The 25434-nt window shown below is 49.2% G+C and overlaps 1 protein-coding gene across 2 annotated transcripts; it reads left to right on the top strand.

Annotated features, from left to right (window-relative positions):
- The first annotated feature begins 9888 nt into the window (after positions 1–9888).
- Positions 9889–25237, top strand: tsg101 (tumor susceptibility 101). 2 transcript variants are annotated; one of them, NM_203935.1, is given in 13 exon segments: positions 9905–9997; positions 11115–11159; positions 11161–11167; positions 11170–11181; positions 12667–12687; positions 14659–14724; positions 15347–15510; positions 16141–16267; positions 18322–18382; positions 18805–18914; positions 21253–21455; positions 21853–22092; positions 24812–25237. In NM_203935.1, coding segments are annotated over 13 exon segments (1188 nt in total). In that variant the 5' UTR covers positions 9905–9955; the 3' UTR covers positions 24902–25237.
- The last annotated feature ends 197 nt before the right edge of the window (positions 25238–25434 follow it).

Genomic DNA, 25434 nt, shown 5'->3' with positions numbered 1-25434 from the left:
GGACACTGATCTCTGGTGTGCGTCGAGGAGTCTCGTCTTACATACACCAGTTCCTCTGGACTATAATAATATCAACAAAGCGATAAGCGCGGGTACTCTGAGACGATCGCACCACTAAAGTAAAAAAACCATGTTCCCAATTCAGGGGCAGATTCCATATCTCAGACATTTCTTGAAAGTCAAGAGTAAATGGTGTATTATCCCCCAAGGTGCAAAGTTCTAAATGGGACAAACGAGGTGCTCCTTTACCGAATCCCCGCTCTTCCCGGCAGCACTCCGTTTTCAATTACAGTCAAATCCTGTAATCACCTAATGAGTTATCAACGGGAGGATTACAACGGCCCACGTCTAATAAATAACACTACATGGGCTGACTTCGCCCGCCGCTCCAAAAACATAAAGCGGGTGAGTGCCACATGCAACATTACTTCACCTCTACTCTATCCCCACGACATAGGGGTAACTGTCGTACTGAGCACAAAAACGAAACAAATTACATTAAGTATTGAAGGAGACTCGCCCTCTTTACAGATACAGAATATCAACATAAAAATGAATATCTTTGCGCAAATTCAATCCAAACACCTAAAAAACATCATCAATGTTACATGGTGTTATCCCCTTCATAGGCTTGCAGCCACCCAATGGTTTTAATAGGCAGCAAGCGCGGACAAAATAGCTGAATCAGATGCCCAACTCACAGACCGTATTGCTTCTCTGAGTTTATTGGGATAGATATTGGGAATAAGGCTTATCTTGGGATCGCATCTTATCTGACTAGTAGTTATCTTGGAGCTAGTACTATTGGATAGATATTGTGTGATAAGTTTATGGCCACCTTAGTGCATCTGGATCACGAGACGTCTATTTCTCGGAAGAAGAATAGATATGATAGTATGAGATAGTTATTTGGTCGATAGTTATGGGATACGATATTCGCTCTATATATATTGAGTTCAGGCAGGTGGGTAGTCTATTGCGGATAGATAGTGGATTATATATTGGAATACTTTGATATGATATCTGGGCATAGTTAATTGCGGATATAATTGGGCATAGTTATTGGAATATATTATTTGGGATAGTTATTGGGATAGCTTATTGGTAATGTATTAGAGCATTAAGTCGTATGCTGTGCTGACTAATATAGGATATATATCAGGATGATTATGACTGTGATTATAATCATGTTGGCGGAACCATACGCGTGTAGGCGTAGGATGGATTACGTCTAGCTATCTGGCGCTTACGTACGACTATTTCTGTTGGCTATAAAGTTTATTGGATACGTATTGGCGCATACGTCTAATTTGATTATAATTGGTGATAGTCTATTGGGATGATATTGGGATTACTTGCATATGGAAGCATTGGGATAGTTATGGGATCACGATATATGCGATAGTTATTTGGGATATTATTGGACTTAAGATATTGGGATTAGTATTCGGAAGAGATATTGGGATAGTTAGGTTATTGTAGATAGGTAGTTATTCGGATGAGATATTGGTTGAAGTTATTGGTATAGTTAGATTGTGCGCATAGTTAGTGATTGGTTGATTAGATATTGCGGATGTTATTGGCGATAGTTGTTATTGGATCAGTAGTTATTAGCATAGATATGCCGATAGGTATTGGAATAAGCTATATTGGGATAGTTCATTGGATAGTACTGCGATAAGTTATATTGGGAAGTAGTATTGGGTAGTTAGTTATTGGGGTAGTTATTGGGATAGTTAATTATTGGGATAGTTGGTTATTGGGATAGTTATTGGGATAGTTGGTTATTGGGAAAGTTATTGGATAGTTATTGGGATAGATATTGGGATAGTTATTGGGATAGTTAGTTATTTAGGATAGTTATTAGGATAGTTAGTTATTGGGATAGTTAGTTATTGGGCTAGTTATTGGGATAGTTATTGGGATAGTTAGTTATTGGGATAGTTACTGGGATAGTCATTGGGATAGTCATTGGGATAGTCATTGGGATAGTCGTTGGGATAGTTATTGGGATAGTTATAGTTATTGGGATAGTCATTGGGATAGTCATTGGGATAGTTGGGAGGACAAACATACCAAAATCTGCCATTTTATTAATGATAATAGAGTGACGGTTGGGCCTCACCCAAGAGACACATGGAGTTATAACCAACTCCGCTCGTTTATTGTGACTAATAAATGTAAGAACTGTAATTGGCTGCTATCTCACTGGGAAGGAATAATGACGGATTCCCTAGAGATAAATAAACCCCTAAAGCTTATAGACTTGTGTTTAGTGCCAAGCCGTTCCCATCAGCCCCTATTGCTCAGCATGGGAAGGGAACACAAACATATCTGAATACTCGGTATAAACACGTAGAGCCTTCAGCACAAATAAAGCCATTTACAAACTGACCACAAGGTGGCAGCACTCACCCCTAAAGCTAAACACTATGTACCCCAACAGCTGCCGGAGATGGAACAACCTGGAATGGACCCACATACCCGGCTCACCCCAATACGGGACGGAAACCACAGACACCAAATGACACAATATAATATTAGGGTAGAGAATCAGGTCAAAATCTTATTGAATATTTATCTGGAGAAAAACGTCAAGTCACAGATCCCCAATCCCAGTCCTGCCCCCCTTCCCCCTCTAATCTCCGCCTACTCACTATTAATCATGCATACACACTAACCAATCCCAGTCCTGCCCCCCTTCCCCCTCTATAGCCTCTCCGCCTTACTCTCACTGACTTATATCTCATGGCATATACAAACTACATCCATTGTCCCATACCTGCCCTGCCTTCTCCCCCTTAGTCTCCGCCCTATATCACTAAATTCGATGCATACACACTAACGGTCAATCCCAGTCCCTATTCCTGTCGACATCCTACCTCGACTACCTTTGTTCTTCTAGGTCCCTTCTCTACCAGTCCTCCGTGCGACTACTTTTCAGCGACTTCAATCAGTGGAAGTACAAGCGCTCTACCATTAGCGGGACATTGCATATGGCTAGTTATGGGCGTTCTCTTTCACCCCATATATAAAACCAATCAACGCACACAGACGCCCCCCGCTATACGATTTTAGAGAACGGAGCTTGTCTCATTTCAACGCGTTAGAGGGTTTTCCTCACGTAGAGGCAGTGAGGGGGTGGGGAATGCCCTTGGTGCCGTGCCGGATTGTTCTGCGTTATCGGGGGTTCCTCAACCGAGTAGGTTGCAGTGAGGACACGGTGACGTTGGGGGAAGGCGCTCCCGCCGGGGATGATATCCGGACACTCTCGGGGGCCATGGTGGTGTATCCGCCGGCGGTTAGCGCCAGCCGTAAGTGTTTCTGGCTTTTCACTGGCACCATTTGCATTCATGATGCCCTGGTGCCACATGATGATGGGGCGTTGGTGGTAATGCCCCTGCCGAGCCGTACTCGATGTTGGAAAGGCCTCCACATGGAGCATTGCTATAGCGAACATCTGCCCGTCGCCGGACCCGGCATCTGCTCCCTAAGCTATTGTCGGCTTAGGGTGGCCGTCACTGGTCGAGGCAGATAGGGGTTGGAAAATGCCCTGCTCGGGCCTCGCTTGCCGAAGCGCGACACGGGAATGTTGACGGGAGTGGATCTCACAGTGAGGGTGTTGGGGAATGCCCTTGCCGGGGGGTGTTGGTAGGGGGTTCCTCACGTGAGGGCAGTGAGGGGCTGGGGAATGCCTGCCGGGGATGATGAAGGTGGTAGGGTTCCTCACGTATGAGGGCAATGAGGGTTGTGAATGCGCCTGCCGGATGTTGTATGGGGGGTGGGGTCCCCTCACGTGAGGCAAGTGAGGGGTGGGAATGCACCTGCCGGGGAGTGGGTAGGGTCCTCACGCTCGCAGGGCATGAGGCAGGTTGGGGACACTCCCTGCCGCGTGGATTGTTGGGTAGGGGTTCCTCAGCGGTCGTGTAGCCTAGTGCAGGGGGGTTAACGGACCTATTCGCCCTGCCGGCGGGGATTGTTGGGTTAGGGGTTCTCACGTGAGGCAGTGACGGGTTGGGGAATGCCCTGCCGGGGATGTGGGTCAGGGGTCCTCACGGTTGCAGGGATCCCAGTGACAGCGGGGTTCGGGAATAGCCTGCGGGATGATGTACGGGAGCGTTCCTTCACCGGATGAGGGCGAGTGAGGGGGTGTGGAATGCCCCTTGCGCGGGGGTATGTCTGATAAGGGGTTCCTCACGTAGGGGCAAGTGAGGGCGGGTTGGGGAAAATGCTCCCTAGCAAGAGGATGCTGTAATGGCAGCGATTCTGTCCTAATGCCTATAAGAGGGCCGGATGATGTTCCTTGACCACCCATCAGAATTACCCAAGGGCGCATATTGTTGTATACTTAATACCTACAGTTAGTAAACTAGTGGTCTGTATACGATAGTTATCATACTGAGTGGTATAGGTAGTAGTGTTGCGCTGTATATATATTATGTATGCTGAAGTGTATAGATTGGTAAGTGTGGGTTAGGTGTGCTGGTTTACTGATGGTTGAACTTGATGACACATGGTCTTTCCGCGAAAGGATGGCCTCCGCCGTTGACCCCTCAGCATGTAACTATGTAAAGACTATATGCGATACACCACTAACCATCTCCCAGCGCCTTCTCTGCCCTTTCGCCCTCCTAGTCTCCCTTATTCACGGCATTAATCATGAAATACACACTAACCAATCCCAGCCCTGCCTGCCTTCTCCCTCTAGTCTCCGCCTATGCACTATAATCATGCATACACACTAACCCAACTCCCAGTGCCTGCCTTCTCCCTCTAGTCTCCCGTCCTATTTAACCACTATTAATCATTGCATACACCACTAACAATCCCAGCCCTGTCTGCCTCTCCCTTCTGCAGTCTCTGCTCCTCATTCACTATTATCATTGCATACACACTAACCAATCCACCTTTCTCACTTCTCCTCTCAGTCTCTGCCTATTCACTATTGATCATGCATAACACTAACCAATCCCAGCCTTGCCTTCTCCCTCTAGTCTCCGCCTATTCACTATAATCATGCATACACACTAAACCAATCCCAGCCCTTTCTGCACTTCCCTCTAAGTCTTCTGCCTACTCACTATTAATCATGCATATACACACCAACCCACACCTGCCTGCCTTTCTCCCTTAAGTCTCCAGCCCGACTTCACTATTTAATCATTGCATACACCACTAACCAATCCCAGCCCTGCCTTCTCCCTCTAGTCTCCTGCCTATTCACTATGATCATGCATATACACTAGACCAATCCCACCTTCCTTCTCCCTCTAGTCTCCGCCCATTCACTATTAATCATGCATACACACTAACCAATCCCAGTCCGTGTCTCACTTCTCCTCTGAGTCTCCCATTCACTATTAACATGCATACACCACTAACCAATCCCAGCCCGTCTTCCTTCCTCCCTCTAGTCTCCGCCCCTATTCACTATTAATCATGCGATACACCACTGAAACCAAACCCGAGCCTTGCCTTTCTCCCTCTAGTCTCCCCCTATTCACTATTAATCATGCAACACATAAGCCAATCCCAGCCCTGCCTGCCTTCTTCCCTCTAGTCTCATGCCTATTCACTATTAATCATCATACACATTAACAATCCAGCCCTGCTTGCCTTCTGCCCTCTAGCTCCGCCATTCACATTAATCATGCGATCTACACACTAACCAATCCCAGCCCTGCCTGCCTTCTCCCTCTAGTCTCCGCCGATTCACTATTAATCATGCATATCACACTGAACCAACCAGTCCTGCCCGCCTCTCCCTCTAAAGTCTCCGCCGTATTCACTATTTAATCATGCATAGACCACACAACCAATTCCCACCCTGTCGGCCTTCCTCCCTCTATGTCTCCACACGATTCACTATTAAATCATCGCATACACACTTAACCAATCCCAGCCCTGCCTTCTCCCTCATAGTCTCCGCCTACTTCACTATAATCAGTGCCATACACTACAACCAAATCCCATCCCTAGCCTGCTTTCTCCCTCTAGTCTCCGCCCTATCACTTTAATCAGCATACACACTAACCTAATCCCAGCCCCTGCCTGCCTCTCTCTCTAGTCTCCGTCCCTACTCACCTATTAATGCATCCATACAGAAGAAATAGATGGAGAGTATTTATACAATATGGGGGGGGAATAGAAGGAGAGTATTTATACAATATGGGGGCGGAATAGATGGAGAGTATTTATACAATAACTATGGGGGTTGAATAGCAATGGAGTATATCTTATACAATATCGGTATGGGAATAGCATGGAGAGATTAGTATACAATATGGGTGGGGGAATAGATGGAGAGTATTATACAAATATGGGGTGGGGGGAGTTGAAAGATGGGAGTATTTATTACAAAATGGGAAGGCCGGGAATAGATGCGAGAGTATTTATTACAGATATGGGGACTGGTGGAATAGAGGGAGCTATTTAATACAATATGGCGGTGGTTGAATAAGATGGAGAGTTATTATACAATATGCAGGGAATAGATGGGAGATTTATACAATATGGGGGGAATAGATGGAGAGTATTTATACAATATGAGGGGGAGATAGCAATGGGGAAGTATCTATACAATAATGGGGGGGAATAGAAGGAGAGTATTTATACAATATGGGGGGGGAATAGAAGAGAGTATTTATCTATACAAATATGGGGTGGAATTAGATGGAGAGTATTTTATACAATATGGGGCGGGAATAATGGGAGACTTCTATACCAATAGGGGGAAATTAGATGGATTATTAATACAAATGGGGGGGGAATAGGATGGGAGCTAATTTGATACAATATTGGGGGGGGAATAGATGGAGTATTTATTACAATTATGGAGCTGTAATAGATGGAGATATTTAACCAATTATAGGGGACGAATAGATTGGAGTCATTTATACAACATGCGGGGGCGACGGGAATAGATGGAGCAGTAGTTTTATACAATCATGTGGTTGGGGGGGGCGAAGTAGATGGGGAAGCTAATTTTATACAATATTGGGGCGGAATAGAGGCATGACTTATACAATATGGGTGGAATAGATGAGAGTATTTAACATAGCGTGGGGCGCGGGGGTAATAGAAGCGAGAGATCTCATACAAATATGGCGCGGAAAGATGCAGAGTATTTATACAATTATGGAGGAATACGAAGAGAGTATTACTGATACAATATGGGAGGAATAGCACTGGAGCGAGTATGCTATACAATATGGGGGGAATAGAAGGAAAGAATTTAACAATATGGGGGGAATAGAGGAGAGTATTTATACAATATGGGAATAGAGAAGAGAGATTTATACATATGGGTGGGATAGATGGAGATAATTTATAACCAATATGGGCGGAATAAGATGGAGAGCTATTTATACAATAATGTGGGCGAATAGATGTGAGATTATTCTATACAATATGGGTGGAATAGATGGGAGTATTGTATAAACAATGGGGGGAATAGAAGAATGTATTAATACAATGATGGCGGAATAGAAAGAGCAGTATTTAATACAATATGGGGGGAATAGATGGAGAGCTATTTATACAAATGGCGGACAGGGAATAGATGGACTGGATTTAGACCAATATGGGGCGGAATAGATGGAGAGTATTTTATTACAAATATGGGGTTGAATTAATGGGGAGATTATACAATATGGGGGGGGAAAATGGAAGTATTTACTCACAATATTGGGTGGGGGAATAGTATGGCGTATTATACAATATGCGGTGGGAAATAGATGGAGAGGTATTCTATACAAATATGGGGGAAGAATACATGGAAACGTATTTATATCAATATGGCGGTGGGGAATTAATGGAGAGTATTCTATTACAATTATGGGAAGAATAGATGGGGAGTATTTATACGAATATGAGGGGAATAGATGAGAGTATTTATTACAATATGGTGGGGGAGAATGGAGATGTTATTCTTATAACAATTAATGGGCGGGAAGGAATAGCATGAGAGTAATATAACCTTTATGGGGGCTGAATAGATGGAGAGCTTATTTTATAACAATATGGGCCGTGGAATAGAAGAGAGATTATACAATATGGGGGGGAATAGAAGGAGAGTAGTAATACAATATGGGGAGGAATGAGAGTGTGGAGTATTTATACAATAGGGGGGTAATAGCATGGAGTATATTCAACAATATGGGTGAGGGTGGAATAAGGGACTACTTTATACAATATGGGGCGAATAGATGTGAGAGTATTTATACCAATATGGAGTGGGAATAGCCAAGAGAGTATTTATACATATGGGGGGGCGGAATAGATTGGGGCATATTAAATACAATTAATGGGGAATAGATGGGGAGTATTTATACAATATGGGGGGATCGGTAATTAGATGGAGAGTATTTATACATCATGCGGGGATGGGAATAGCATGGAGAGCTATTTATCACAAGTATGGGGGGAATAGATGGAGAGTATTTATACAATATGGGGGGGGGAATATATGGGGAGTATTTATACAATATGGGGGGGAATAGATGGGAAGTATTTATACAATATGGGGAATAATTAGAGTCATTATACAATATGGGGGGGAATAGAGGAGCAGTACTTATACAATATGCCGGGGAATAGCATGGAGAGTATTTATACAATAATGGGGAGGAATAGATGGCGGAATTATTTATACCAATATGGGGGAATAAGATGGAGAGTATTTATTAACAATATGGGGGTAATAGACAGGAGAATTTATAACAATATGGGGTGAATAGGATGGGGGAGTATTTAACAATATGGGGCGGGAATAGCATGGGTAGTATTTATACAATATGGGGCGGGAAATAGATGGACAGTATTTATAACAATATCGCCGTGTAATAGAAGAGAGTATTTAGTACAATATGGGGGGAAAGAGAAAAGTATTTATACAATATGGGGTCGGGATAGAAGGAGAGTATTTATACTAATATGGCGGGGGAATGGAGAGTAGTTTTATACAATATGCCGGAAGTGAATGGAATAGAGGATGAGATATCTTATACAATATGGCGGGGGATGTGAGCATATTTTATACAGATATGGGGAATAGATGGAGAGTATTTTATACAATATGGGGGGGGATGGAGAGTAGTTTATACAATATTGGGGGGCGTAATAGAGGAGAGTTATTTATACAATAGGGGGGAATAGAGGAGCGACAATTATATACACATATGGGCGTGGGGGCAATGAGAGAGCTATCTATACAACTAATGGGGGGGAATAGATGGGGGGTGAAGGCGGGCAAGCTATTTATACAATATACGGGGGGAGATATACATGGAGTATTATACAATAATGAAGGGAATATATGAGAGAGTATTCTATACAATATGGGGTAATAGCATGCGAGAAGTATTTAACAATACTGGGGGGGGGAACTAGATGGAAGTATTTATACAATATGGGGAGATGCGAGAGTATTTAACAATATGGGTGGAATAGATTGCGAGATGTATTTATACAAGATATTGGTGGGAATAGATGCAGAAGTATTGTATACAATATGAGAATAGATGGAGAGTATTTATACAAATTATGGGGGAATAGATTGAGACTAGTTATAATACCAATATGGGGGGAAGTAGAGGCGTAGAGAATATTTATCTACCAATCATGGGGGGAATGAGAGGCGGAGTATTTATACAATATGGATGGGAGGGGAATAGATGTGAGAGTATATTCTATAGCAATATGGCGCTGGGAATAGATGAGAAGTTATATTACAATCATGGGGGGGCGGGGAATAGAAATTATACCAATAACAGCATTTCGGCGGAAGTTGCATATCGCGAGCTGCTGCCCGTCAAGCGAAAATGTGCGCGGAAGACAGCAGGAGAGCCGGCGCCTGTATCCAGGGAAGTGACGTCACGGCAAGAGCAGGAAATGAGTGACAGCTTCAGAACTTCCGGGAAAGTCCAAACAGGTAGTGGGAGAGTCGGGCTGTACCATGGCGCTGTCTGAGGCCCAGCTCAAGAAACTGCTCGGGAAGGTGAGTTCCCTCTGTGTCTCCTAACCCCTGTGCCCCCCCTTGTACCCCCGACTGGTACCCCCACCGATACCCCCACTGCAGTACCCCTTTGTACTCCCTCTTGTACCCTCCCCTCTCTGCATCCTCCCATGCTACCCCTGTTACTCCTCTGTATCCTCCCCTTGTACCCCTGTAACCCTCACTGGTACTCCACAATACAGCCTTTCCCTCCGTCGTTATACCCCTGCTGGGTGACCCCCCTCTGGTACCCCACTGAACCCCCACTGATACCCCCCCTCTTTGTTACCCCCTCTTGAACCCCCCTTATATCCCCCACTTTACCCCTGCAACCCTTCCACTGGGTACCCCGCAATACAGCCTGGTTCCCTCTCTGTATCATTCCCTGATTTCCCCTCGTGCCCCCTCTCGGTACCCGCCACTTGTCAACCCCTGTGAACCCTCACTGGTACCCCCGAGCAATACAGGCCTTCCCTCTCTGTATAGCGCCGTTATGCCCCATTGTACGCCCCTCTTCGTACCCCCACCTCTCGTACCCTGTAACCCTGCACGAGGTACCCCAGCTAATTAACAGCCGTTCCCTCGTCTTCTACTCATCCCTGTTATGCCCCCTTGTTACCCCTCTGAGTACCCCACTTTTGTACCCCGTCAACCCTCACTGTAGTACCCCCGCAATACCAGCCGTTCCCTCTGTATTATTCCCTGTTATGCCCCCTATGTGCCCCTCTGGTACCCCCACTTGTACCCCTGTAACCCTCACTGGGTACCCCCGCAATACAGCCTGTTCCCTCTCTGTATATTCCCTGTTATGCCCCTTGCCTCCCCCGCCCACCCCCCCATAGAGCCCCTTGCCTTACACCTCCCTGTATATACCCCTCAAGTTTCCCTTTGTGGTCCCATTGTTCCCCTTTGTTACCCCGTATCGTCCTTAAACTCCTAGTACCCCCCACCCCTTACTGACCTGCCCTATACACCCCAAACCTGTTGTACCCAAGTTATACCCTCCTGCCACACTCCTGTGCCTCCTTTATACCCCCTGCCCCATAGTCCCCCACATAGTAATAGTCTGTACCCCAACGTAACCTACCCGTGTAACAGTGACTCCCCCTTCTCTCCTCAGTACAAATACAGGGACCTCTCAGTGCGGGAAATTCTCAATGTCACCGTCCCTCTCTACAGAGACCTCAAGCCCATCCAGCGACCCTACGGTATTGTGCCTTATATGGGGCTACATGGTACTTCGCACCTTAATACGAGCCCATGCAGGGTTCCCTACGTATGTGCCCTTTTGTGATGGGTGCGTGCACTCCACCCTAATACTAGCCCATCAGGGACTCCTTTAACCTGTCTGATGTCTGCTCTCTAATTATGCGGTCTGAGACTCGTACTCGCGGGTACCCTAATACTAGGTCCCTAAGTAGGGAACTCCTCTACCTGGATGTGCTCTTTATGCATATGCGCTACCATACCTCGGCACCCTTAAACTAGCCCAAGGACTCCTGACGGCATCTGTGCCTTATATGCGAGGATGTACAGTACGGTACCTATACTAGCCCATCCATGACTCCTCACGTTATGTGCCTTATATGGGGCCCTGTACCGGCATTACGCTAATACTAGCCCAGTAGCGGACCTTCCTACGGTCTATGTTGCCTATAATGGCGTCGGACCGGCACCCTAATACTAGCCCATAGAGGACCTTTACGGTATGTGCCTTTACCATGGGCAGGTACTTGCACCTAATACTAAGCCCCGATTTAGGACCCTTACGGTTGTAGCCGCTTATTATGCGGCGTGTGGTACTGGCACAATACTAGCCCATTAGACTTCCACGAGTATGCGCCTTAACACTCTCTTGTATGGTACCGGCACCCTAATACTAGCCCATTAGGGACTCTTACGGTAGTCCTTAATGGGTACTGCACCACTTAATACTAGCCCATTAGGATCCTACTACGTATGTGCCTTATATGGGGACTGGCGGGTACTGGCTACCCAATACTAGCCAATCTAGGGACTCTTACGCGTACCTGTGCCTAATATATGGCTGGCCGGGGTACCTGCACCCTCTAAACTAGCCCATTAGCGCACTCTACGGGTATGTGCCTATTATGGCAGTCATTGGGTACCGGCACCTTAATACTAGCCCATTAGGGACTCCTACGGTACTTGCCTGTATATGGAGCTTGAAATCGTTGGTACCCACCCTAATACTTAGCCCTATGAGTGACTCCTACGGATATTGGGCCTTATTGGCGTACCCGGCACCCTATATACTAGCCCCATCATGACCCTACGGTATGGGCCTATATGGGCTGGGTACCGCAACCCTGAATACTAGCCATAGGGACTCCTACGTATTTGTGCCTTATATGGGCTCATACCTTCTTTTCGTACCGGCACCCTAATTACTAGCCGCATTAGGGACTCTTGACGATGGGTATGCTCCTTTTATATGAGGTACCGGCACCCTAATACTAGGCCCATTAGGACCCTACGTATGTGCCTTATATGGTCCGCCGCGATATAGTACCGGCACCCTATACTAGCCCACTTAGGGACCCTACGGTATGTGCCTTCATATGGGCGTACCACGGCACCCCTAATACTAGCCCATAGTACTCTACGTATGTGCCTATTATGGACGCGGGGTACCGGCACTCCTTAATACTAGCCCATCATGGACTCCTACGGTATGTGCCTTATATGGGGGTACTGGCACCCTAATACTAGCCCATTAGGGACTCCTACGGTATGTGCCTTATATGGGGGTACTGGCACCCTAATACTAGCCCATCATGGACTCCTACGGTATGTGCCTTATATGGGGGTACTGGCACCCTAATACTAGCCCATTAGGGACTCCTACGGTATGTGCCTTATATGGGGTACTGGCACCCTAATACTAGCCCATCATGGACTCCTACGGTATGTGCCTTATGATGGGGGATACTGGCACCCTAATACTAGCCCATTAGGGACTCCTACGGTATGTGCCTTATATGGGGGTACCGGCACCCTAATACTAGCCCATTAGGGACTCCTACGGTATGTGCCTTATATGGGGGTACCGGCACCCTAATACTAGCCCATCAGGGACTCCTACGGTATGTGCCTTATATGGGGGTACCGCGCTACCCTAATACTAGCCCATCATGGACTCCTACGGTATGTGCCTTATATGGGGGTACTGGGTACCCTAATACTAGCCCATTAGGGACTCCTACGGTATGTGCCTTATATGGGGGGTACTGGCACCCTAATAATAGCCTATTAGGGACTCCTACGGTATGTGCCTACTATATGGGGGTACTGGTACCCTAATACTAGCCCATCATGGACTCCTACGGTATGTGCCTTATATGGGGGTACTGGCACCCTAATACTAGCCCTATTTGGGACTCCTACGGTATGTGCCTTATATGGGTATGTACTGGTCTACCCCTAATACTAGCCCATCATGGACTCCTACGGTATGTGCCTTTATATGGGGGTACTGGCACCCTAATACTAGCCCATTAGGGACTCCTACGGTATGTGCCCTATATGGGGGTACTGGGTACCCTAATACTAGCCCATTAGGGACTCCTACGGTATGTGCCTTATATGGGGGGTACTGGCACCCTAATAATAGCCTATTAGGGACTCCTACGGTATGTGCCTTATATGGGGGTACTGGGTACCCTAATACTAGCCCATTAGGGACTCCTACGGTATGTGCCTTATATGGGGGTACCGGCACCCTAATACTAGCCCATTAGGGACTCCTACGGTATGTGCCTTATATGGGTACTGGGCACCCTAATACTAGCCCATTAGGGACTCCTACTGTATGTGCCTTATATGGGGGTACTGGCACCCTAATACTAGCCCATTAGGGACTCCTACGGTATGTGCCTTATATGGGGGTACTGGCACCCTAATACTAGCCCATTAGGGACTCCTACGGTATGTGCCTTATATGGGGGTACTGGCACCCTAATACTAGCCCATTAGTGACTCCTATGGTATGTGCCTTATATGGGGGTACCGGCACCCTAATACTAGCCCATCATAGACTCCTACGGTATGTGCCTTATATGGGGGTACTGGCACCCTAATACTAGCCCATTAGGGACTCCTACGTATGTGCCTTATATGGGGGTACCGGTACCCTAATACTAGCCCATAAGGGAAGCCATATGGTGTCTCAATGGCATGACTGAGCCAATTAGAATTTGGGGGGACAGTTAACCCCATACAGTACATGCGCGAAGGAACAGATGGAGCAGAGGACCATTTGCCTTTGTCATTGGTCTACAGCAGCCCCGCCCCCTGGTCCCCTTCCCATAAGCACTGAATTGGCACCAAACCAAGAGGGAATTAGGGTTCCACCAACTCGGGGGGCGCATTGCTGGTTTGGTGACAGATCTGACTATACAGAGAATGGCAGCGTCAGTCAGTGTGCCAGCCAGTGTGCCAGCCCTGAGGGTGTATGGAGTGCCCTGCCAATGCCATGGCACCAACACCCCAGGATTGGGGGGGTCTGCCACCAAACGCCTGTAGCTCAGTTCTCTCCTGTGTGGCCTGATCCATAGGGAGCAGTTAGTTGCATCTGGGTGTGTAGTAGTGCAAGTCACTGATTTATTGTCTCCGCCCACTCTTTTTCCTTTCTCTGATTGTAGTGTTCAACGATGGCTCCTCCCGGGAGTTGCTGAGTCTGTCCGGTACCATTCCTGTGCCCTATAAAGGTAATTGCCCCTCAACCTCACAGGTACCAATGCCTGGGGGGTGGGGGAGGTCCAACCCCTTGATGCCTGGGGGGGGGGGGAGGTCCAACCCCTTGATGCCTGGGGGGGAGAGGTCCAACCCCTTGATGCCTGGGGGGAGAGGTCCAACCCCTTGATGCCTGGGGGTGGGGGAGGTCCAACCCCTTGATGCCTGGGGGGGAGAGGTCCAACCCCTTGATGCCTGGGGGGTGGGGGAGGTCCAACCCCTTGATGCCTGGGGGGAGAGGTCCAACCCCTTGATGCCTGGGGGGTGGGGGAGGTCCAACCCCTTGATGCCTGGGGGGGAGAGGTCCAACCCCTTGATGCCTGGGGGGGGGAGGTCCAACCCCTTGATGCCTGGGTGGGGGAGGTCCAACCCCTTGATGCCTGGGGGGTGGGGGAGGTCCAACCCCTTGATGCCTGGGTGGGGGAGGTCCAACCCCTTGATGCCTGGGGGGGGGGGGAGAGGTCCAACCCCATGATGCCTGGGGGGGGGGAGGCCCAACCCCTTGATGCCTGGGGGGGAGAGGTCCAACCCCTTGATGGGTGGGGGAGGTGCAACCCCTAATGCCTGAGCTGAGCAACTCTTTCCCCCCCACCGCAGGGAACACATACAACATCCCAATCTGCCTGTGGCTCCTGGACACCTACCCCTTCAACCCCCCCATCTGTTTTGTCAAGCCCACCAGTACGATGACCATCAAAACAGGAAAACACGTTGACGCCAACGGCAAAATCTATCTCCCGTATCTGCACGAGTGGAAACACGTAAGTACCGCCCTCCCTTAAAGGGGAACTAAAGCCTAACATAGAATATCATTACAAATGCAGTATATAGTATGTAGAACACAAACATTCTGACCTCACTGCCCAGAGGCTGAGGGGCCCAATTACAGTAATGATTTATACTTCCAAAGTTGTCCACCAGGGGCCGCCATCTTGTTACTTTGTTAGACCCTCTTTTGTAAGGGCACGCACATGCTCAGTTACTTTACTATACACCTACTGGCACAGTTTGGCCTCTCCCCGTGTGTAATGCACACACACCCCCATGCAACTGCTTCATAAACACTGTGACAGAAGTGATTGGTTTGTATCCCCACAACTAAAGCCAATAGAGAGTATTGAGAATATAATGTATATAAATAATTGGGCTGAATTCAGTGACTGTAAGTTCTGCCGGTGTTTCTATCCTGTGTAACAAGGGGGAAAGAAAAGTCACCCAATAAGGATTCAGCTAAAGTCTCTCCCCAAGCTCAAAGTGCCAGACAGGACTGTGATTGGTTGGCCTGTATGCATGTAGGGAACAGGCAGAGACTCAGGGATCCCCAAGTGAGCTCTTGCACCTACCCCCCCCCCCCCCCCCCCCGTGGGTAATTCTGCTGATCTTTCCTGCAGCCGCCGTCTGATTTGCTGGGACTCATCCAAATCCTCATTGTTGTTTTCGGAGAAGAACCTCCAGTTTTCTCCCGCTCTACTGCTCCTGCCCCGTACCCCATGTACCCAGCAACAGGACCCCCAAACAGTGAGTATCTATTCCTACTGCTACCCACCTACCTACCCCATGTACCTGGCAACTGGCCCCCCAAACAGGGAGTATCTATTCCTACTGCTACCCACCTACCCACCCCATGTACCTGGCAACTGGCCCCCCAAACAGTGAGTATCTATTCCTACTGCTACCCACCTACCTACCCCATGTACCTGGCAACTGGCCCCCCAAACAGGGAGTATCTATTCCTACTGCTACCCACCTACCCCATGTACCCGGCAACTGGACCCCCAAACAGGGAGTATCTATTCCTACTGCTACCACCACCCCATGTACCTGCTACCCACCTACCCCATGTACCTGGCAACTGGCCCCCCAAACAGTGAGTATCTATTCCTACTGCTACCCACCTACCTGTACCTGGCAACTGGCCCCCAAACAGTGAGTATCTATTCCTACTGCTACCCACCTACCCCATGTACCCAGCAACCTACCACCTACCTACCCCCTGGCAAACCTGGCAACTGGCCCCCCAAACAGTGAGTATCTATTCCTACTGCTACCCACCTACCCCATGTACCCGGCAACTGGACCCCCAAACAGGGAGTATCTATTCCTACTGCTACCCACCTACCCCATGTACCCAGCAACTGGCCCCCAAACAGTGAGTATTCCTACTGCTACCCACCTACCTACCCCATGTACCTGGCAACTGGCCCCCCAAACAGGGAGTATCTATTCCTACTGCTACCCACCTACCTACCCCATGTACCTGGCAACTGGCCCCCCAAACAGTGAGTATCTATTCCTACTGCTACGCCCACCTACCCCATGTACCCGGCAACTGGACCCCCAAACAGGGAGTATCTATTTCCTACTGCTACCCACCTACCCCATGTACCCAGCAACTGGACCCCCAAACAGGGAGTATCTATTCCTACTGCTACCCACCTACCTACCCCATGTACCCGGCAACTGGCCCCCCAAACAGGGAGTATCTATTCCTACTGCTACCCACCTACCCCATGTACCCGGCAACTGGACCCCCAAACAGGGAGTATCTATTCCTACTGCTACCCACCTACCCCATGTACCCGGCAACTGGCCCCCCAAACAGTGAGTATCTATTCCTACTGCTACCCACCTACCTACCCCATGTACCCAGCAACTGGCCCCCCAAACAGTGAGTATCTATTCCTACTGCTACCCACCTACCCCATGTACCCGGCAACTGGCCCCCCAAACAGTGAGTATCTATTCCTACTGCTACCCACCTACCTACCCCATGTACCCAGCAACTGGCCCCCCAAACAGTGAGTATCTATTCCTACTGCTACCCACCTACCTACCCCATGTACCCAGCAACTGGCCCCCCAAACAGTGAGTATCTATTCCTACTGCTACCCACCTACCTACCCCATGTCCCAGCAACTGGCCCCCCAAACAGTGAGTATCTATTCCTACTGCTACCCACCTACCTACCCCATGTTCCCAGCAACTGGCCCCCCAAACAGTGAGTATCTATTCCTACTGCTACCCACCTACCTACCCCATGTACCCGGCAACTGGACCCACAAACAGTGAGTATCTATTCCTACTGCTACCCACCTACCTACCCCATGTACCCGGCAACTGGACCCCCAAACAGTATCTATTCCTACTGCTACCCACCTACCCCATGTACCCGGCAACTGGACCCCCAAACAGTATCTATTCCTACTGATACCCACCTACCTACCCCATGTACCCGGCAACTGGACCCCCAAACAGTGAGTATCTATTCCTACTGATACCCACCTACCTACCCCATGTACCCGGCAACTGGACCCCCAAACAGTATCTATTCCTACTGCTACCCACCTACCCACCCATGTACCCCATGTACCCGGCAACAGGATCCCCAAACAGTGAGTATCTATTCCTACTGCTACCAACTTACCTACCCCATGTACCCCTTGTACACGGCAACAGGACCCCCAGCCCAGCAGTCATTGGCCAGTAGGGAATGTCTTTATGGAATGCTGCCACATGGGGGCACTAGTAATGCCCGTGCCAGTGTCCCAGTATCATTTATGTTTGTGTTGCAGGTTCCTACATGCCCGGGGTGATTCCCCCCTACCCACCCGCTGCACATCCGGCCAATCCCAGGTAAGGTGGGCCAGGGCGGGGCACATGGGTGGGGCATTTGCATGATGAATATGAGAGGGACTTGACAGATACAAGTGGCCCTTATTTGTGGGGCCACTACCACGGGGCCCAGGCTGTGGGAGGGGACGAGACCTGATGGAACCCCACTTTTGGGCGAATCCTCCTTCTGGTGGGATTTTCAGATGTTCCTGACCCCAATGTTGCTGGGATTTAATCCATTCGCAGCATTAACTTCCCCTTTACACTGACATTTCCTGCCATAGAAGAACTGCTAGTGATTTTACTTGCCCTTTATGTCTCTGTGTTTAAGTTTGGGATCCCCGGTGACTCCGCCCCCTGCCCATGTTGCTCCTGTTGGGCAAAAACGTTATTTTCAGGCCAATTTCTCTTCCAAACTGAACGACTCTCTTCTCTCCTTTCAGTGGCTACGGAGGGTTCCCAGGGTACCCACCCGCCGGGCAGTACCCCCAGACGTCCGGCCCCCAGATCTTCCCTCAGCCCCCGGCTGCACAGCCCCCCGTCACTAGTTCTGGTGAGTTTCATGATTTCTACTCCTCCTTCCCTCTAGCCACATCCCTTCTAATATCCTTATCATTTACAGTAGGGGGTACATTATCCCTTATAATACATGAGTGATACTCAGAGTTCCCTGTATAACTCAGCCTGCAGCCTTGTGCCTTTATATGGGGGGCACAGAACCCCTCAGTGACTGCTAATATCCTTATCAGTTACAGTAGGGGGTACATTATCCCTTATAATACATGAGTGATACTCAGAGTTCCCTGTATAACTCAGCCTGCAGCCTTGTGCCTTTATATGGGGGGCACAGAACCCCTCAGTGACTGCTAATATCCTTATCATTTACAGTAGGGGGTACATTATCCCTTATAATACATGAGTGATACTCAGAGTTCCCTGTATAACTCAGCCTGCAGCCTTGTGCCTTTATATGGGGGCACAGAACCCCTCAGTGACTGCTAATATCCTTATCATTTACAGTAGGGGGTACATTATCCTTATAATACATGAGTGATACTCAGAGTTCCCTGTATAACTCAGCCTGCAGCCTTGTGCCTTTATATGGGGGGCACAGAACCCCTCAGTGACTGCTAATATCCTTATCAGTTACAGTAGGGGGTACATTATCCCTTATAATACATGAGTGATACTCAGAGTTCCCTGTATAACTCAGCCTGCAGCCTTGTGCCTTTATATGGGGGGCACAGAACCCCTCAGTGACTGCTAATATCCTTATCATTTACAGTAGGGGGTACATTATCCCTTATAATACATGAGTGATACTCAGAGTTCCCTGTATAACTCAGCCTGCAGCCTTGTGCCTTTATATGGTCAAAGGATTGCGCCTTATTATATAGAGTAGGGGGCGGAGTTACTGTGGGGTGGGGCATGTAGTATGAGGGGCATTAGGGGGCAGGTACGTGAGTCTCAGTAGTTGAAGTGAATTTATTACCAGTGATTACATTTTATCTCTGTTATTTTGTGCCAATACCACTGGGGGGCGCCACAGGCAGTCGGGTCAGCAATAGAATCCTATTGGAAGAAAACTCCTGGAGGGAGATAACTGTATCTGCCCTCCTGCCTCTCGGTTGGTAACTGTAACTCCCTGCCCCTCGGGGGGGGGGGGGTAACTGTAACTCCCTGCCCCTCGGGGGGGGTAACTGTAACTCCCTGCCCCTCGGTGGGTAACTGTAACTCCCTGCCCCTCGGTGGGTAACTGTAACTCCCTGCCCCTCGGTGGGTAACTGTAACTCCCTGCCCCTCGGGGGGTAACTGTATCTCCCTGCCCCTCGGTGGGTAACTGTAACTCCCTGCCCCTCGGGGGGGGTAACTGTAACTCCCTGCCCCTCGGGGGGGGTAACTGTAACTCCCTGCCCCTCGGGGGGGGTAACTGTATCTCCCTGCCCCTCGGTGGGTAACTGTAACTCCCTGCCCCTCGGTGGGTAACTGTAACTCCCTGCCCCTCGGGGGGGGGGTAACTGTAACTCCCTGCCCCTCGGTGGGTAACTGTAACTCCCTGCCCCTCGGTGGGTAACTGTAACTCCCTGCCCCTCGGTGGGTAACTGTAACTCCCTGCCCCTCGGGGGGGGTAACTGTAACTCCCTGCCCCTCGGTGGGTAACTGTAACTCCCTGCCCCTCGGTGGGTAGCTGTAACTCCCTGCCCCTCGGGGGGGGTAACTGTAACTCCCTGCCCCTCGGTGGGTAACTATAGAGCTATGATACTGTACAGCAGACGGCGTGGGGGCTCAGTGCCATTTTCCTGCTGACAGACTGGTTATTGCCCCCCCCGGGGGCAGCTGGCTAAAGGTTAGAGCCGTATTTAGCCGGATAATGACATTAAGCCCAAAGCTGAGCTAAAATTAGAAGGAGGAGAAAATGCCAAGGGTCACGGGCAAAGCACCCAAGGGAGGTGCCACCTCTGCCACCCCCCCCGGGTATTATTAACCCCTTCCTTCTACTCTTCCTCCTCACCTGTGCCCCCCCCCCCGGGTATTATTAACCCCTTCCTTCCACTCTTCCTCCTCACCTGTGCCCCCCCCCCCCCCGGGTATTCTTAACCCCTTCCTTCCACTCTTCCTTCTCACCTGTGCGCCCCCCCCCCCCGGGTATTCTTAACCCCTTCCTTCCACTCTTCCTTCTCACCTGTGCGCCCCCCCCCCCCCCGGGTATTCTTAACCCCTTCCTTCCACTGTTCCTCCTCACCTGTCCCCCCACCAAGCACATAGATGCCCCCACCCTGTTAACCCTATGCCCCAGGGAACAGTATGGCAGCCCCGGCGCCACTATACGAGCCAATAGACATGTTGGTGGGAGTGGATATGACAGCGGGAGATGTGATTGGCTGTTGCAGGCCCCGCCAGGGATGGCACCATTGGGGAGGACACAATCCGCGCGTCTCTCATATCGGCGGTCAGTGACAAACTGAGATGGAGGATGAAGGAGGAGATGGACCGGGCCCAGGCCGAGCTCAACGCCCTGAAGCGCACGGAGGAAGACCTGAAGAAGGGCCACCAGAAGCTGGAGGAGATGGTCACTCGTCTGGAACAGGAAGTGGTGAGTAGGGGGCAGGCCTTGGGGCAGAACCTCCCCATCCAAACAGAACTGTTCTGCAAAGGCGGGTCCTATCCATGTGCATGGGCGGGGCAGTCTTACCATTGGCGGGAGGAGAGGTCAGACTGTGCGGTCTCGCAATCATGGAAAGCATTCTGGCTCCCCCCCCCCCGGTACCTCTCATTATGGCAGATTCCCTCCGCCCCCCTTACCTCTCCTTATGGCAGATTTCCCCCGCCCCCCCCCATACCTCTCCATGTGGCAGTTCCCCCCTCTATACCCCAATATATGGCAGTTCCCCCCCCATTGATACCCCTCCCTATGGCAGCCCCCGATGCTGAGCAGACCCATGGGTGCTAGGGTGCCACTGACCTACATGTGGGTTCCCCCCCCCCGACAGACGGAGGTGGATAAGAACATCGAGACCCTGAGGAAGAAGGACGAGGAGCTGGGGGTGGTGGTGGAGAAGATGGAGAGTCAGTCCGAGTACCGAGACATCGATGAAGTGATCGTCCCCACCGCTCCCCTCTATAAACAGATCCTCAATCTCTACGCCGAGGAGAACGCCATCGAGGACACCATCTTCTACCTGGGGGAGGCGCTCCGGCGCGGCGTCATCGACCTCGATGTTTTCCTTAAGGTCATTTATTAACCATCATGGGAGGGCGGGGCTATGTGGAGCAGTTGGGGTATTACTCATGGGAGGGCGGGGCTATGTGGAGCAGTTGGGGTATTACTCATGGGAGGGCGGGGCTATGTGCAGCAGTTGGGGTATTACTCATGGGAGGGCGGGGCTATGTGGAGCAGTTGGGTATTACTCATGGGAGGGCAGGGCTATGTGGAGCAGTTGGGGTATTACTCATGGGAGGGCGGGGCTATGTGGAGCAGTTGGGGTATTACTCATGGGAGGGCGGGGCTATGTGGAGCAGTTGGGGTATTACTCATGGGAGGGCGGGGCTATGTGGAGCAGTTGGGGTATTACTCATGGGAGGGCGGGGCTATGTGAAGCAGGGGGGTATTATTCATGGGAGGGAAGGGAGGCACCAGCTGAGATTGGGGGTATTACTCATGGGGCAGGGAGGCACCAGCTACATTGGGGAGACTATAAGCCACTCCCCCATATGAACACATATCTATTTGGGAGACTATAAGCCACTCCCCCATATGCACACATATCTATTGGGGAGACTATAAGCCACTCCCCAATGAGCACACACATCTATTGGGGAGACTATAAGCCACTCCCCCATAAGCACACATATCTATTGGGGAGACCATAAGCCACTCCCCCATAAGCACACATATCTATTGGGGAGACTATAAGCCACTCCCCCATGAGCAAAAATATGTAGGGAGACTAAAAATATAAAAAAATATATATATATATTTGAGTATAAGCCGAGTTTTTGAGCACAAAAAATGTGCTTAAAAATTCAGGCTCGGCTTGTACTCGAGTATAAGTTATACTGCACTGGCATTCCTCGAGCAAGCCGCACCCCCCCCCCCCGTGTAGTTGGCTGTTTGTGTGTGTCACCGTGTGCGCGCGCGCTCAAATGACCGCTTACGTGAACGCCACGCTACACGTTCGCTACTAGTCCTGGAAACTGACTTGTGCGTACGCTTCCTGTTGGATCGCTTGGATCGCAACTGACTTGTGCACACATGAATGGCAGACTACATGGGGGGGTGCTGCTTGCGCTTCCTGTTCCATCGCTACTAGTCCTGGAAACTTGTGCGTACGCTTCCTGTTCCATCGCTGGGCATTAATGGCAAACACACAGACACATGTCGGGCAGTGTTCCCATTGCATGAACGGCCTGCATAACTCCATCAGCTCTATCAAACTCCAGCTGTGTAGGTGGGATCTTTATGTAGTTGTAGGAGGGCAGCTTATTGATCGGGCAGGTTAGAAAATCTAGTCGGATTGGGGGCCCCATCGGCTCGTTGATGCAGTCCCCGAACCGACTGCCCCATGGGCCAAACGATCGGATTATTTTTTTTTTTAACTTCGAGCTCCCCGATATCGCCCACCCGTAGGTGGGGATATCGCCAAGCGTGCAGATCTGCCTGTGTATGGGCAGCTTAACTCTAAAGGATCTTTACCTAGAACTTCTGACAAGCAGCAGTTGAGAACACTGCCCTGATTGGTGGCAGATTCAGTGCTCACAGTAGCTCCTTATCAGAAGTTCTAGGCATTGGGCACAGCCTTCCAGATGGGGGTGAGTAAAATTATTTTAGGCTCCATCCACCTTTCCCTAATCTGCAGCTGCCAACATTGTATATTTATTAAGAGTTCACATGGGGGGACGCTGAGTGTCCTTTTATTAAATATCTGATTATCAAGACCAATAGCGGCTGCATTTCCCTCCCTAGGCTTATACTCGAGTCAATACGTTTTCTTAGGTAAAATGAGGTACCTCGGCTTATACTCGAGTATATACGGTATATAAAAAACTGCTAGAAAGCAGGCACTCGGGTGTTGTTAAATCACAGTAGGCCCGGGTGCAGTATAGAAGTTAATGTAGCACAAATAGAACAGATGCCGCACTCACAGGACTTTGTAAAAAAGATAAAATATACCTTTATTGTGAATAAACGTCAATCTAACGTTTCAGCCTTTCTCAAAGCGAATCAAATTATTGTAAACCCCAAAATGGCGCCAAAATGTAGCTGATGACGTCACACAGTGTAAGACCCATCACCCCCCACCAACAATATATAAACACCCATAGATAAAGTAAACCAAAGTGAATAAATAACCTATTGATGGAAAGAAAACAAAGCAGAGAAGGAGAAAAATAAAAAGAGATGCAAAAACACAACCCATATGGCTGAACTGCAACTCACTCACACACAGTGTCGTCAGAGTCAATAAACCCACAGACCCAGGGCCGTGACTACAATTGTTCCAAGGTTAAACTACTGGGAATTAATACGATATATATAATATATGAGAAGTAACCGATTTTCCACAGTATTAATTGTATTAAAAAAGGCTGTGGACACGGCTGAAACGTTAGATTGACGATATTCACAATAAAGGTACATTTTATTTTTTTTCACAAAGTCCTGTGAGTGCGGCATCTGTTCTATTTGTGCTACATATATATATATATATATATATTTATATATATATATATATATTTGGGGAGACTATAAGCCACTCCCCCATGAGCACACATATCTATTGGGGAGACTATAAGCCACTCCCCCATAAGCACACATATCTATTGGGGAGACTATAAGCCACTCCCTCAGAGACACTATGTAATGGGTTGAACTATAGGCTCCTCCCAGTGGGGCAGTAGTTGCCCCGGGGGTATGTTGGCTCCAACTAACGTGTCCGTTTGCCCCCACAGCACGTCCGGCTCCTGTCCCGCAAGCAGTTCCAGCTCCGCGCCCTCATGCAGAAGGCCAGGAAGACGGCGGGATTGAGCGATCTGTATTGAAGCCCCGCCCCTTCCCTTTCTCCTCCCCAGACTCTTCCTTCAAACATTAGAAATGGGGGTTAACTTATTCCTAGAGACCCAGTTGGGGCAGCTCGTCTTGTTTGGTGCCCTTGGGCTGAGGACTGATGGTACCGCCCCCGCGGACTAACATTACGCCAGTGGGTGGGGCTCCCTTCGGATCTTGTTCTTCACCAGCAGTAGGTGGGCTCTGTGTGGGAACAGAGGGAATGCTGGGAATTCTGTGCCATGGGTGGGAGGAGCCACTCGTAGCACCAAATCCCCTGTATGCTAATCGGCTGATTAATATTCGAATTAAATGGCTACTGATTCGTTCTGCTCTTTGTCCCTAGTTATTATTGTCTCTCTCAGGGCAGTGTCATAGCCGTCACTGGCCAATCAGCTGCAAGCTGTGCCTTAAGGGCCGCCTTCTACCCAGTTCCCAGCATGCACTTCTCCTCCCTCTCCCCAAGCGAGTTCTGGTTTGTGCATTTATGTAGTGACAATGCCCCTATCTATCTGCCCCTCCTTCATGA

Source organism: Xenopus tropicalis, chromosome 4 (assembly GCF_000004195.4).
Source record: "Xenopus tropicalis strain Nigerian chromosome 4, UCB_Xtro_10.0, whole genome shotgun sequence".
In the NCBI taxonomy this organism is placed as follows: Eukaryota; Metazoa; Chordata; class Amphibia; order Anura; family Pipidae; genus Xenopus; species Xenopus tropicalis.
This window is presented reverse-complemented; position numbering and strand designations above follow the sequence as displayed.

Coding starts and splice junctions, on each gene's coding strand:
- tsg101 (XM_031899964.1), top strand. CDS start 9,956: ATGGCGCTGTCTGAGGCCCAGCTCAAGAAACTGCTCGGGAAG. Junction 9,998..11,114: donor TCAAGAAACTGCTCGGGAAG/GTGAGTTCCCTC, acceptor TTCTCTCCTCAG/TACAAATACAGGGACCTCTC. Junction 21,456..21,852: donor CTCGTCTGGAACAGGAAGTG/GTGAGTAGGGGG, acceptor CCCCCCCGACAG/ACGGAGGTGGATAAGAACAT.